We start from the raw sequence: 13,796 nt of genomic DNA on the forward strand, positions 1-13,796 counted from the left end.
AATGTGTTACAATCCAGATTAAAGCCAATAAATTTAATTAATTGAACTGGACTAAAATTCACACGTGACAACCGCACATGGTGGAACTTGGAAACCACATATAAAATTGTGCATGATAGATTTCGAACCTAAATATCCAAAATCAAGACCTTCACCTTTGCCAACAAAACCCACACTTTTAAATATAATAACATAAGTCGATTGAATCTTAACTCGATTGGTATGAGCGTTATTGTCAATACAAGAGGATGTGGGTTCAAGTGTTTTGAAGCGTATTATCCTCTTATTTATGGGTTGAAAAAGGGTTATAAGTAATTTTAGACATTACGTGAAAAAATAAAAATAATCAGAATTTATAATGAAATTGTTAAAAATAATATAATAATATAAAAATTAAGATTTGTTTGAATGAAAATTTTATATAAAGAGAAGGAAGAAAAAGAAAGATAAAGGGTATGAGGCAAGTGGAAGTAGAGTTATGAAGCCTTTTAATTATTGATTTGAATAGCATTGTAAATTACGCAACCCCTTTCCTTCCCCACACCCTTACATTATTTTATGGGGTAATATTTGAAGCAATTATTATTTATTAATTTTAAAAAGGAAATGATGAAAAAAATTTACATCTAGTTCATCATTCATAAAAGAAATTATTTGTATTAAATCAATATGATAAGGAGATTATTATCATCATTTAAAGATACAATCATACCTTAATTTAGTAAAACGAGTTAAAAATGAGTGAGTTATTTTTACTACATACGTAAATTTGATAATCATTAATTGTAGATATAATAATTTGATTTCAGAAATTAAATATAAATTTGACACTAAAAAATTGGTGTCTATAAGATGTTTAAATATCTACATTTTGACTTACAATATACAAAGTTCTCCCAACCATATCAAATAATCATAAAAATAAAAAAAAACGTGCATGATCTAACTAAAATGGCAAGTAATGACTCGACCTAAACCCAACAAAGAGATATCCAAAGCCTTGAATCTGGAATTAAAGGCGAATTTCACCGCATCATGCAAAAAAATGCATGTCTTCAAACTCCATAAACAACATTGCTTATTATACCAGAAAAGCAAAAGGACAAATAACAGTGATAAGAACTAGGAGAAGGCAAGAAAAGCCTCGACACATTTCAATGAACCTCAACACGATATGAAGATGGAGACATCACCCAATAGTAGATCTATCACTCACACCACAACCCTAGCTCTTACAACTATCACATCATTAGAAATCATTGCAAAAGGAATTAATTTTTCAAGATCAAATTCGTTTTAAGTTGATTCGATCCATCTAAATAACTTAATTTTACTGTTTAAAAAATAATAAAATATTTTATCCAAATTCGACACAAATCAGACCTGTCGTATTGAATCGACTACCCAACCTTTAAACTAATCAAGCACCCTTTAAGATAAATCGTAGAAAAGCGAAACATCATTAAAAATATTATTTGATATATTGATATTATAGTAAGGTAATATTAAAAATAAATTATTGTTTTATTTATTTCTATTGTACAATCTATAGGAATATGATTGGCGGTCCTTGATGGTTGGAAAATCGCCCTCAATTATAGGGGGCAACCCATAATATCTTGTAGTGGTCGCACTCGAAATATATAATATATGGACATAATTTTGGGTTTAATAAATACATGAATGGACTAAGTTTTGCCAATGCTATATCAATGACAAGTGCAGCTATATAAATGTGTGAATAAAACTATAGGCTATGCATCGATTGTGATAGTGACTTGCATTGTGGGAAAATTAATTACTATAACATAAAACACAAAGCTATAATGGGCCCCCTCCTCTAATTTTGAAAATTTTTATTAAGCTATTTAAAATTTTTAAATATAGTTTTACATATATAATTGTATTATGTTTATATCTATGGTTTTACATATATAATAAATAATTTTCGATTACGCATTTGATTTCACAAGGTGACATATTTAAAGTTTTTATCTATATGGTTTTTGCATATATTATTATATTAATAAAAAAACAAAAACAAAACATGACACATATATTAAGAAAGCAAAAGCAAAAGGGAGACCCCCATTTTCACATTTTGTCAAAATATGCATGTTGCACATGCATTTGTCTAAACCCTTTTCTTATACGTATTGCATATGTCTTATTATGACCCATTTGCAAAATCAGTATCTGTGATTTAATTTCTCCACCTTTGATTTTAAACTTGGAAACAACTCTCACCTCCCATCCCATTTTTCTTGTTTTTTTGGGTTTCAACATTTTCGGGTTTTTTTAAATTTTTTTGACAGCAACATTTTAGAAACTTGGATGAGTTGTTTTTTTTTTTTTTCCTTTTTTCATTGTTTTTATTACATCATTATCTCCAAAAGTATATACTATTAGTAAAGGTACTATTGAGGCATTTATATTAAGAGTCCGTTTGTATTTTATTTCATCTATTGAAAAAAATAGATAAATTATCATTGTACTTAGATTAAAGAGCAAATTATTTTTTTTATTAAAAATTTCATCTATTTATACTATTAAAAACGAGTGTGAGTAACAGAATAACCAAACAGTGACACATGATGTGCCACATGTACTTCATATTGATATATAAGGACCAATTTTTAACAGTAAAAATGGATAAAATTTTAACATAATAACAAATTTACTATTTTATCTAATGTATAAGGATTAATTTACTTATTTTTTAATAAAGAAAATAAAATACAATCTGACTCATAATATAAAACTTCTATAATACTTTTATTGATAATAACAATTTAAAATTTTTTTTTATGATCTACACTCTAAATGCATTAAATATAAATTTATATATGAAATTCTAAACAATGTTTTAGGGCTCAAAATGGGAATGCGGAGCTGAACGATGATGACATGTTCAATGTATTGAACACGAACTTATGATTACATTGTATCAATTATTAATGAAGCAGCAATAAATTAGATTTGACAAAATAAACACCTCTTTATTTTATTTAATTTTCCCTTTTCCTTTTGTTTCCCACGGCAGTGATTTGACTAAAATAATAAAAAATTTGAGGGCAAAAATATTAATGTTTGGTGGTTAGTGGTTGAAATATGAAAGCCGAAATGACAATAGACAATATACCAAATTTTTAAAACCAAAAAATTAGAGTGAAAACTTAATGATGCCTGGAAACTTCTTTTCTTAACATTAGGGTTGACTAAAGAAATAAAAAGGAAATCCACAATCGATTCAAATAATAATATTTGATTGGATTTTCATTCAGTTTTTCTTTCCAAAAGTTTAAATTCAAATGGTTCTTATTTAAATATTTAAAATTTAAATTTATCTAAATTGAGTGAAACTTTATTTTTTAAATTAATTTTATTTTTCTTTATGATATATAGATAATAACTTAGCTTATCAATTAAAAATTAAATAAATATTTGACTTGGCTTGGTCCAGTTCAATTTAATTTAAAATTTTTTTAAAATTTTAAATTTAAATATAAAGTATAATAAATTAAAAACATATTTTTAAAAGGAGTCTCTGACTTTCACTTAGTTATTCTCTGAGTTTGCTTTCCAGTCTATCTTCAAAAGTCGCAACTTGAACAAGGTACACGGGATCTTTCCTACCCCTTTCTATTTCGACTTCTTTGAAAGGTGAAAGAGTAAGAAGCTAGACCGACTTGCTCTTAAATTAAAAGCAGCAAGAGCAAGTAAGTAGGCTTTTCTCCGCAAGAACAATCTTGACTTTCTTTATACTTTCTTTATAATATAAGGCCCTTTAAACGATCGTAAATGGCGTTGTGCCTATTTGGAGCTTTTCACAGTCAAAGTCAAACGTTTGTCGGTGGCAACATCGGCATGCGTTATATAAGACTTTCAGCGCACTTGAACTACCCATAATCTATCTATAAAAAATATAAATTAAAAACATATTTTTAAATATTTTATTAATTTTTAAATAGTGAAATGAAGTTTTTTGAATAAATAAGAACAACCTAAAAGAAGCCTGTGCATAATAATTTTTTAAGAAACAGATCTCGACGGACTAATAGATACCTCTACAACATACAAAGATGCAATAAATATCATCTTGTTATTGAGTTGAAGCTAATTTTATCTTTTTAAAAGAAGTAGAATTATATCAATTGACAACAACAATATAATAAATTATTATAAAACATAAATTCAATGTAACTTATTTTGAACAACTTAATTCATAATATGGCATACATGTTAAGAAATTTAAGTTGAAATAAATTTGAATAAAACATATACATAATTTACGCAATGTGTAATTAATATTTAATCAAGTTTTATTGATATGTCTTTCAATTTTGGCTTCAAATAGTAAAATCACCAAAATTATACCTTAAATTTTATTCATTAAATTTAACCGTGTATGTGAGGCAATAAAAGAATACCTCAAACAAGTAAAGATTTTCGTTGCTATTTGAAAAATAATTAAATGGGAAAATTATTCTACATGCCTTGAAATTTAAATTTTTGATTAATAGGTTAAATCAAGTTCAATTTTTTCCAATGTTGTACTTAAATATTGCTTTAGTTGAAATAGTAAAATTGAAGGAGTGAATGTGGGGGGACTTCGATCCCATCATACGTATGTATGTATATTTCTAGATTTTATGTAAAATATAAAAATATAAAAATATTCTCAAAATAATATTTGTTGCTAGGTAAAAATAATATATTTTAATAATTTTACAATTGAGTTAAGATCGGATTGATAGGTGACATTAAGTACTTGACTGAATTAGTGTCAGGAGTTAAGCACCAATTCAATTGAATAATGATGAAAAATACCCTTACTTCACAAAGTTTATTATGTTATCAAGCCTCTATAGTTTTTAACATTTGTACTTTACCATTCAACCAAAACCTAATTTGTTATCTATATCAATATTTTACAAATATATTTGCAATATAATTATGTTTTTCGCTCACATCATATGTGTATCATATTCCAGAAGATTACAAAATTCATAATTGAGTTGGTGTCATGAGTTAACCAGATACCAACTTAGTTGAGAAACGACTAATATATCATTTCTTTTAAATATTAACTAATATTATTACAATGGTGCTTTTACTTTTCATACTTTTATAGTCTTTAAATTAAACAATTAAAAATCATGTATCAATTGATCAAACACGTCTTTAATAAGAGTTATACACAAAAAAACTTTATCACTCCATTTATAATTATTATTAAATAATTTTAAAAGAATATTATTCCTACATAAATTGTTTTCTTTTCCAACATCTTAGGTGTGACATAATATAATTAAGTTTTTGTTACTAAATTGAGTGACACCAAACTCAATTAAAATCATTATATATAGCAATTATAGAATATATATATATATATATATACACGTAAGTATAGTATAGATAGATAAATATAGACAAATATATATAATTGATATAAAAAATAATGTTTTGATTGTGATGATAAAACTGGTTGTTGAAAATATACGTGTTTTAGTTTAAATCTGACTATTTTTCTAAATTTACTTTGAATACATATTATGTAAAAGATAAAAATATTATCATATTATTTTATTACTTTTTATAAGGGATAGAACATTTAGTCATTTTTAATTAAGTGTTTGGTTAAGTCATGACACCAATTTAATTAAAAGCTTAAATATAATAAAGAAATAGTATAAATAAATTTTATATATTTTTATTAAAAATAAAAAAATTAAATGTATATACTCACGGTGCTCCTCCAGTTAAAAACTAGTAATAATAGAAAAGTTTTGGTTAACATACACTTAGAATGCAATTTGGAATGTGATTGCTAGGAATATTACTTTACAATGTTTGGTATGCATTGGAAAATATTGATTAAAATCTAAGAAAATTGTATCATCACCTTTGGTTCACTAAGTACTTTATTAGGAATGTAATGATAATTTACTAATTCACTTTATTAAATAAAATATAATATTCATGTATTTAATTTTATAATAAAATTAATTCTTAACAAATATTTGGATTAAATATTTAATATTAAAATTTAATTGATAATTTTTACTTTATTCTTTTCAAAGCCCCAATATAACATATTTTACATTGGATATTAAAAAAACATAATTTACTTGAATATAATATATAACTCTTTTGAAATTTGATTGATCATTTGTATTATCTATTCTACTTCTAAATGGGCTGCCAATCATTTGCTCATTCTCGAAAATTATTCTAGTAAAATTCTCAATCACATACAACAAACCATAATTCAAAGGTAAATAATCAATCAATCTTAAAGATTTATAAATATTATAATAAAATTAAATTTTCAATTAATATGCCGAAAAAGAGAAAAAATAAAAAATATGTAAACGATATAATATATAGATGATTAAGTATACAAATAAAAAATAAATCAAGGAAAATTTTTACTTTCTAAGAATCTATTGAAGTAGTAGAGAAAATCAAGTAGTAGAAAGGATGGAGGCAATAGCTTTTTCTTCTTCTTTACGTTTATCAATAGACTAATGTCATAAGCTAATTTAAAATAGTATTAATTTTATCTAGGTTTTTAAAACTTTCCAATCTATATGAGAAATTAACTTTCTCACATTTTATCATGAAGATCCATTGTCATGTTCATGGAAAATAACTCTCAAGAGAAAGTTAGATTCCAAAAAAAAGTAAATAAATTTGATATATCAAATGTTGAAATTACTTTCCAACTGATTAAATTCCCAAGAAAGTGACCACTTACAATCATACCAAATACTACCATCATATATTATATAACCTATGCTTATTTAGATTAGCCCTATGATATATTTGTTGGATCTGGTGCCCTAAGTGTAGTATTTTCGTCAATATACACTTGTAATTTTTTCAAACAAATTGGTTAATAAAACAAATTCATTGATTACATTAATATACTTCGTATAATTGTCCTCACATGGTTTTTGCAAGCAAAGCAAAATATAAGCAAATGTTGCTCATTGGTTGTCTAAATGTCTAACTAATACTAGGTGGTATTACGTGATCGGATCGTAGTATGAAAACATAGGTTGTATTAATGACGAACCTAATTATATCCTTAGTCTAATCGAAAATGAGCAATCTGATTGAAAGACTAATATGTATCTATCAAGTCCAATTAGGGAGATGCCTTGTCTTAAGTATCGGAGTGGATAACTCCCAAAAGATAGAGACATAGATATGATTGACAGTACATCAAACAGGACTCAAGTAGAATAGATCCTAAATCTGTTTATGGATTTATTCACTTGTAACGTTCATAGTATGGTATACCTAAATCTTGAGCAGATGGCGGACAATGTTTGTGTGACTCATACACTTTGATGTAAGTAAAAGTCTGAGTTCAAATAAATAAGGAAGTGAAAGCTAGTGTGCTGGGTGTACTACTTCTGTAATATGTAGCATCATTCACAACAGTAGAATTTATAGCCCAAAACATGGATAAATGATATCCTCCAATTAGCATTACATGGTTGATAAAAAGTAAATGTGGCCACGGGTTATCCGTCTTTGTGATGGAAGACTTGATCACTATTTGATAGTGATTGACTTTTCATGAAGGAAGATATAATGATTACTATGAGATAAAATAGGATCATATTTGGAGAACGGATATTATCCCAAAGAGATCAATGATATCCTATGAGGGTAACACACTTATGACAAGGTCATTAGACGAGTATTAAGTAGTTGCTTTCGTAATCGTATGTTGCTGGGGAGAGCTTAGTCACGATACTATAGTGGAATGACTTCGTGACTAAATGAGTTTATAATAATAGGAAAAAAGTCGGAATTTAATTATAAATCATTTGATACTTAACTTTATATGTCCAATCGCACCCTCTGCTAGCTCGTTGACATGACATTACCAATAGGGGACCTTCCCCTATATATACCCCGAAGCACAAAGACTAAGAGTCAATCTTTCTTCCTTTTTAAGAAACCTTAAGTCTCCCAACTTTCTCCTTTCTCTCCTCTCCTCCTCCTCTTCCTTCAACCTAATATTCTGACTCTCCATCTATCATAAATGAATCGGTCCTCAAATCACTATCATCTGCTCCTCTTTATTCCCTCTTTATTAATTCTATGTATCAACTCATATACCTAATATAGAGCCTAATGACTGAATTCAAATTATATTATTGTTCTCTGAAATATACCCCATTACAAAACAAAACATTGACACTTACATAAAGTTATTCCCTTCATTTTCAATATAGATTCAATCATTGTATTTCTGATGAGTTAATATGCATAAGATTCTGCGACTTTCATCAACTATCATAGGTGTTAATATAACCACGTATATTTATTTACTTCAAAAGTTGTTCTTTTGAGGATAAGATAGCATCAAATATTGCCTTAAAGAACAACATCACTGGAATCATTGGTCAGGTTTCAAGCATTTTATGCTACATTAAAAAAGTTTACAATATTTCAATTTTATTCCTTTGTAGATGTAAATAACATATTTTGGAATTTTAATTTGATGTGTATTTTGATATTTGAATTTTGATCTGGTGTAGTTATATATATGAAATTTTTATTGTATTTTAAATATATATATAATTTTGATTTTGATTCAATTATACACATTTAAAAAAATAAATACATCAATATTCAATAATATTTTTATGCATACAATATATAAACTTAAAATAATGTTTGTTTTATAAGAAAAAGAAAGGAAAAATAAGCACACGGGCATCCCAAATATTCAAACTATACGTAAATCTAAAAGTAATGGCCCAACCCAAACAACTAATAGTTTAGAAATAAAACTATTAATTTGTAAATTTTTTGAATAATAAAATGTTTTACCAACTCAACCTGTGAAGTTCATCAATTTTTTATTTAATAATAATTATACAAAAAGTTTGAACTACAGTTTTATCTTAGTTTTAAAATTTTTATCTATTCACAATAATTTATTTTATTTTCAATATATATCATGATTGAATTTAATTTATCGTTTCAATATTATCCAATTAAAGAAAAATAAGTACTTTATAAAAAAAAAAGAGTATGTGGTCTATTATCATGGCCCTTAACCTTTAGTTAATCTCAATGGAAAACAAACCCCATTATTTTAGGTTTAAAATTAAAGTTAATTATTTGTCAAAAAATAATAATTTTAAATGTTGAGGAGGTAGTCAAATGCATGGAGGGTTGAGTTCCACATCAGCTCATGCCTTGGTTTGATGTAAAGTCAAAGTTCCTAAAGATTCCAGAATTAGTAAGATTTTCCAGATTTTAGCTTGGTTCCTAAACCCTAGACACCTACTTTTTACAATAACTCACATGGCTTTGCTCTTAAATAATCTTGGTGGCAGCGATCATTCCTTTTCATTCTCTTATTGCATCTCGAGGATTTCATCAATTAGGGTATATATTAATAGATTTTGTTTAACTTTAATCTTTATATTTGAATGATGAGTATGGCCAATTTTAATTATTTATTTTTATAAAGGAAAATAAAAATAAAATTGTTTAAGAAATAAATATGAAATCTTTTATGAGAGAGAAAAAAAAAAAAGAAAAAGAAGTCCATGACTAACTTACAGAGTGATATTAATTTGGTTTTATTAAATATTAAATTAGGTCTTGAAGGGATATCCCCTTCGTGCATCGGTTTAGCAATCCAACCAAAGAACATCCTACACATAGCTAATTGTGTTCTTAATTACGCTTAATCGAGGTCATTAACATAGCCACGTTAATATACATAACATCATGGATGACACCACTCACCAATTAAAAATCATGGATGCTTTATTTATTTAAAAAAGCATATTCTTTTTCTTATTAAGATTTCAAAAAAATGTGTTTTAATGTAATTGGTAGGAAAATCATGAGAGAGCCTTGAAAATAAAAACAAAATAATATTTTATTGTTTTATAGTTGGAAAGGCATTGCAAATCAATGAAATTATACAAGAGAAAATAGATAGCTACGATGATGGTTCCATACATGCAAAGGTTTTGCTTGAGAATTCCAGCATGTTATCTGACAATGTTGTCCTTTTCCTCCAAATAACCACTACTGAGATCAACAAAATCACTTTAAGCATTCGTATTACTTTAACTAATCTCCAACATTATTTTAATCCATCCTAGTTTATAGAACATGTGCAAGCCCAACACTTAGTATCAAAAGGAAACAATGTTTAACACAAGATTCGTTTATATATTATCATATTACAGCTTGTCGTTGTAAACCCTTTTTCCAGGGGAAAGAGAAAAGATGTTTCATTGTGTCACTGCCACAGCCGTTTGATGATAAGTTATAGAGATTGAGACTTAAAAGACTTTTACTAGAACTTTTTGTCTTGAAATCAGCATTTTTGGCCATTCATTGGACTAAACAGGATGTTCCAGACCCATGGTATCCCCATAGATGTGGACTTTACATACATACATGCATACATCCATAGTGTATATATTTGGAAGAGAATGTCTTCAAAGTTGTGGTGGGGGAATGAATACATTAGTTGCAGAAAGGCCGCTGTTTATAGGAACTTGAACCAATATTTCATGAAATTCATCAAAATACAATCCCTTTTTTCCAAGTTCATTTCTCATTGGCTTTTGAGATCTACTTAGTTTTCTAATATACATTCTCCACTTGATTTCAAATTTTCATTACAAAAACCTCCCCCATTTTCATTCCCTTCCATTCTCTTTAGCTTGTCCTGCTCCACATATCTGAAAAAAATGAAGGTATGTTTTGTCATGATTTTCAATCTAGATGTCATATATATCATGTAATGATATCAAATTTATGAAATGTTTGATTACAGTTCTTTGGTTGGATGCAAAATAAGCTCAATGGGAAACAAGGAACCAGCAAATCAAATACAATATCTGCTACTTGTAAGCATTGCTGTTGTCTGAATTAAGTCATGTCTAAGCACATAGTGTAACATTTTTCTTTTTCTGTTGTAGATCATATGAAACAAGAGCCTCGAGAGGAGTTCAGTGATTGGCCACATGGACTGTTAGCAATAGGGACATTTGGTAACAACGAGCTTAAAGAAAACCCTGAATCCCAAAGCACCATTCAACAGGATCCCATTGAGATTCAAGACCAAGAGCCATGTTCGTCCAATGATTTACAAGAGTTCACGGTCGAAGAAGTCGGGAAACTACAAAAGGAACTAACGAAACTCTTGTCCCGAAAACCGAACCCCGACACAAAAAAAGAAGTAGCAAGTTTACCATTGGATAGATTTCTTAATTGTCCATCAAGCTTGGAAGTGGATAGAAGGTTTAGCAATGCGGTTTGCAGTGATGCAGGGGATAGATCGGAGGAAGACATCGATCGAACCATTAGCATTATCCTCGGCAGATGTAAAGACATATGTGGTGAAGATAATAAGAAAAAGGCCATTGGGAAGAAATCAATTTCTTTCCTTTTGAAGAAGATGTTTGTTTGTTCAGGTGGATTTCCACCTACACCAACTTTGAGAGATACGCTACAAGAATCAAGAATGGAGAAGGTAAAATTCATGGTAAAAGCTTTAGTTAACTGAAAATATTTTCTTTGATTGATTGGTTTTTCTTAAATCACAATGCAGCTTTTGAGGGTAATGCTTCACAAGAAGATTTACAGTCAAAATCCAACTAGAGAATCATCAATGAAGAAATACTTGGAGGACAAGCAAACACACAAAAGGCAAAAAATTCCAGATGAAAATGAAACACTGGAGAGAAAGAGTGAAGATGGAGGTAAATGGGTGAAAACAGATTCTGAATGTAAGTAATTCCATCTTGGGATTTTCATAATAAAGTTAATTATTAGCAAAAACATGTATACAGAGTAAACCTCTAAATAAATAATAATAATTTTTTTATTTTCCATATTGCAGATATTGTTCTAGAGATATAAAATCAACCTACCTACATAGTTGAAAGCGCCAAGATTACAAAGGTAAGATGTAGGAGTCAAGAACTGGAATAGCTGCCTTGAATGGTTCAGGAGAGTAATTTGGAAGGGGTAAATCCATGAATAAATTCTATATCTGGTGGGTGGCTCAAAAGTATTACAGGACAAACAAACAAACAAAAAAAAGGGTGTACGATTCAGACAAGAATGTCTGTTTGTACTAGCTGTGCTTCCCCTTTTTTACATGATTGTAACTGTGGATGCAGTGCAAGCCATGTTTCTGAGATATCTGCAATGGATATCTGTATTGGCACTAAGCACAGCTAGACATTATTTTTTATATCCTGTTTTTCTTGACCCACTTTTTCTTTTTCTTTGTTTTTTTAACTTCACCTTTTGTAAGATGAATTTAGAGGTGAATAATATTTTGAATTGATAAGCAATTATTGAGATTTGTGGAACACCTTGACTGTGCAAATAATATTTCAATAAAAATTAAGCTTTGGATGGAATGTTATTGTTTACCACTAAAGTATTAAATGTTGAACTAAAATCAGATTAACTGAGAGAGGACTAAGGTTGAAATAAAAGTTGAAGACTAAGGTTGGGACCAAAGTCAGATTAGCTGAGAGAGGACCTTAAAAACTCTCATCAATTCTGCATTTCTTTCCTGGTCCCTCCCTCAAGACAAAGGTTCATGTGAAGATTTCTTTTTAGGGACTGAATATTGATAATACAGCATAACTAAGCCATGTCTTTGTCAAGGCTCAGGATGAGGCCCAAACCAAAAGTCCTTTAAGGTCTACTTCTCATTTGCAAAGCTACACCATCCACGCCTGACTCAATAGATAAAATAAATTATAAAATTGAAACAATAGATTCGATGGTGTAGAACAATTTTTTTTTTTTAATTTTTAAACTTCAAATAAATCAGAAGAAATCACTAACAGAAAAGTCTTTTATATAAATATCCAATAAATATATATTTTCATGAGATATTATTAGAGCCAAAATTGTCCAACAATGATTGTTTAGTTACCTGATCAATTAAAGACTTAATCACTTGATTATGGTGAGAGTTTTTCTTAATCTCAAAGACATGTTTTATGGTTGTTTTTAAGGAGATTAATTCTACTTTATTTTGGATAATTATTGGAAATTTATCAAGAAGTTATATTCACATTAAAATTGAGATTTCTACTTTATCAAAACTACATGGAGAAGAAGTCAATTTTAGCCTATAAATAGGTTGTTATGCCACACATTTGAATGTGTTTTTTTGGAGTGCTTTTAGCAGGTTGTATTTTTGCACACTTGTGTTGGGGCTGCAATTAATTTTTTATGTAATTGTAGATTGTACTTTAACTAATAGTTGATTCGAAAGATTATTAAAATAAAAATCATTCATTGAGTGAAACACTGCAAAGTAATACTATCTCCAAACTGCATTAAACAAACAATCATGTGTGAATCTCTTTACCTTCTTTGACTTTGTTATTTGTTTCTTTGTCTATTCAATTCTCTGATTGGGCCTGTACTTGAACAATCAAATTAAACTTATAGCAAACTAACATGTTTTTTTAAAATACATTTTCACATAGATGTATCTTTTAATAACATACCCTTTCATATAATTATATTGTTTTATAAGATAGCTTTACGTACAAAAGTTACCTTTACATTACAACTATTTGATCAATAATTATAATTTATTAGACTTTTTTACATGATAAAATATTTTTACTATCTCATGAAAAAAATACACTTATTGGATGTGTATATAAAAAATTTTGTTGCTATTCCAAGTAAGAGAAGTATTCTATACCCATTTATCCTAATTATTTTCCCTTTTCTTATCATGTTTTATTCCTTTACTG

The 13,796-nt window shown here is 28.0% G+C and overlaps 1 protein-coding gene across 1 annotated transcript; it reads left to right on the forward strand.

Moving 5' to 3' along the window:
* Positions 1–10,498: 10,498 nt before the first annotated feature.
* LOC108473011 (protein DEEPER ROOTING 1-like) lies at positions 10,499–11,922 on the forward strand. The gene is made up of 5 exons (XM_017774583.2): positions 10,499–10,754; positions 10,835–10,907; positions 10,980–11,533; positions 11,612–11,789; positions 11,903–11,922. The coding sequence occupies exons 1-5, from the start codon at positions 10,749–10,751 to the stop codon at positions 11,920–11,922; spliced, it is 831 nt and encodes a 276-aa protein (XP_017630072.1). The 5' UTR covers positions 10,499–10,748.
* Positions 11,923–13,796: the final 1,874 nt, after the last annotated feature.

Source organism: Gossypium arboreum, chromosome 10 (genome assembly GCF_025698485.1).
Source record: "Gossypium arboreum isolate Shixiya-1 chromosome 10, ASM2569848v2, whole genome shotgun sequence".
Lineage (NCBI taxonomy): Eukaryota > Viridiplantae > Streptophyta > Magnoliopsida > Malvales > Malvaceae > Gossypium > Gossypium arboreum.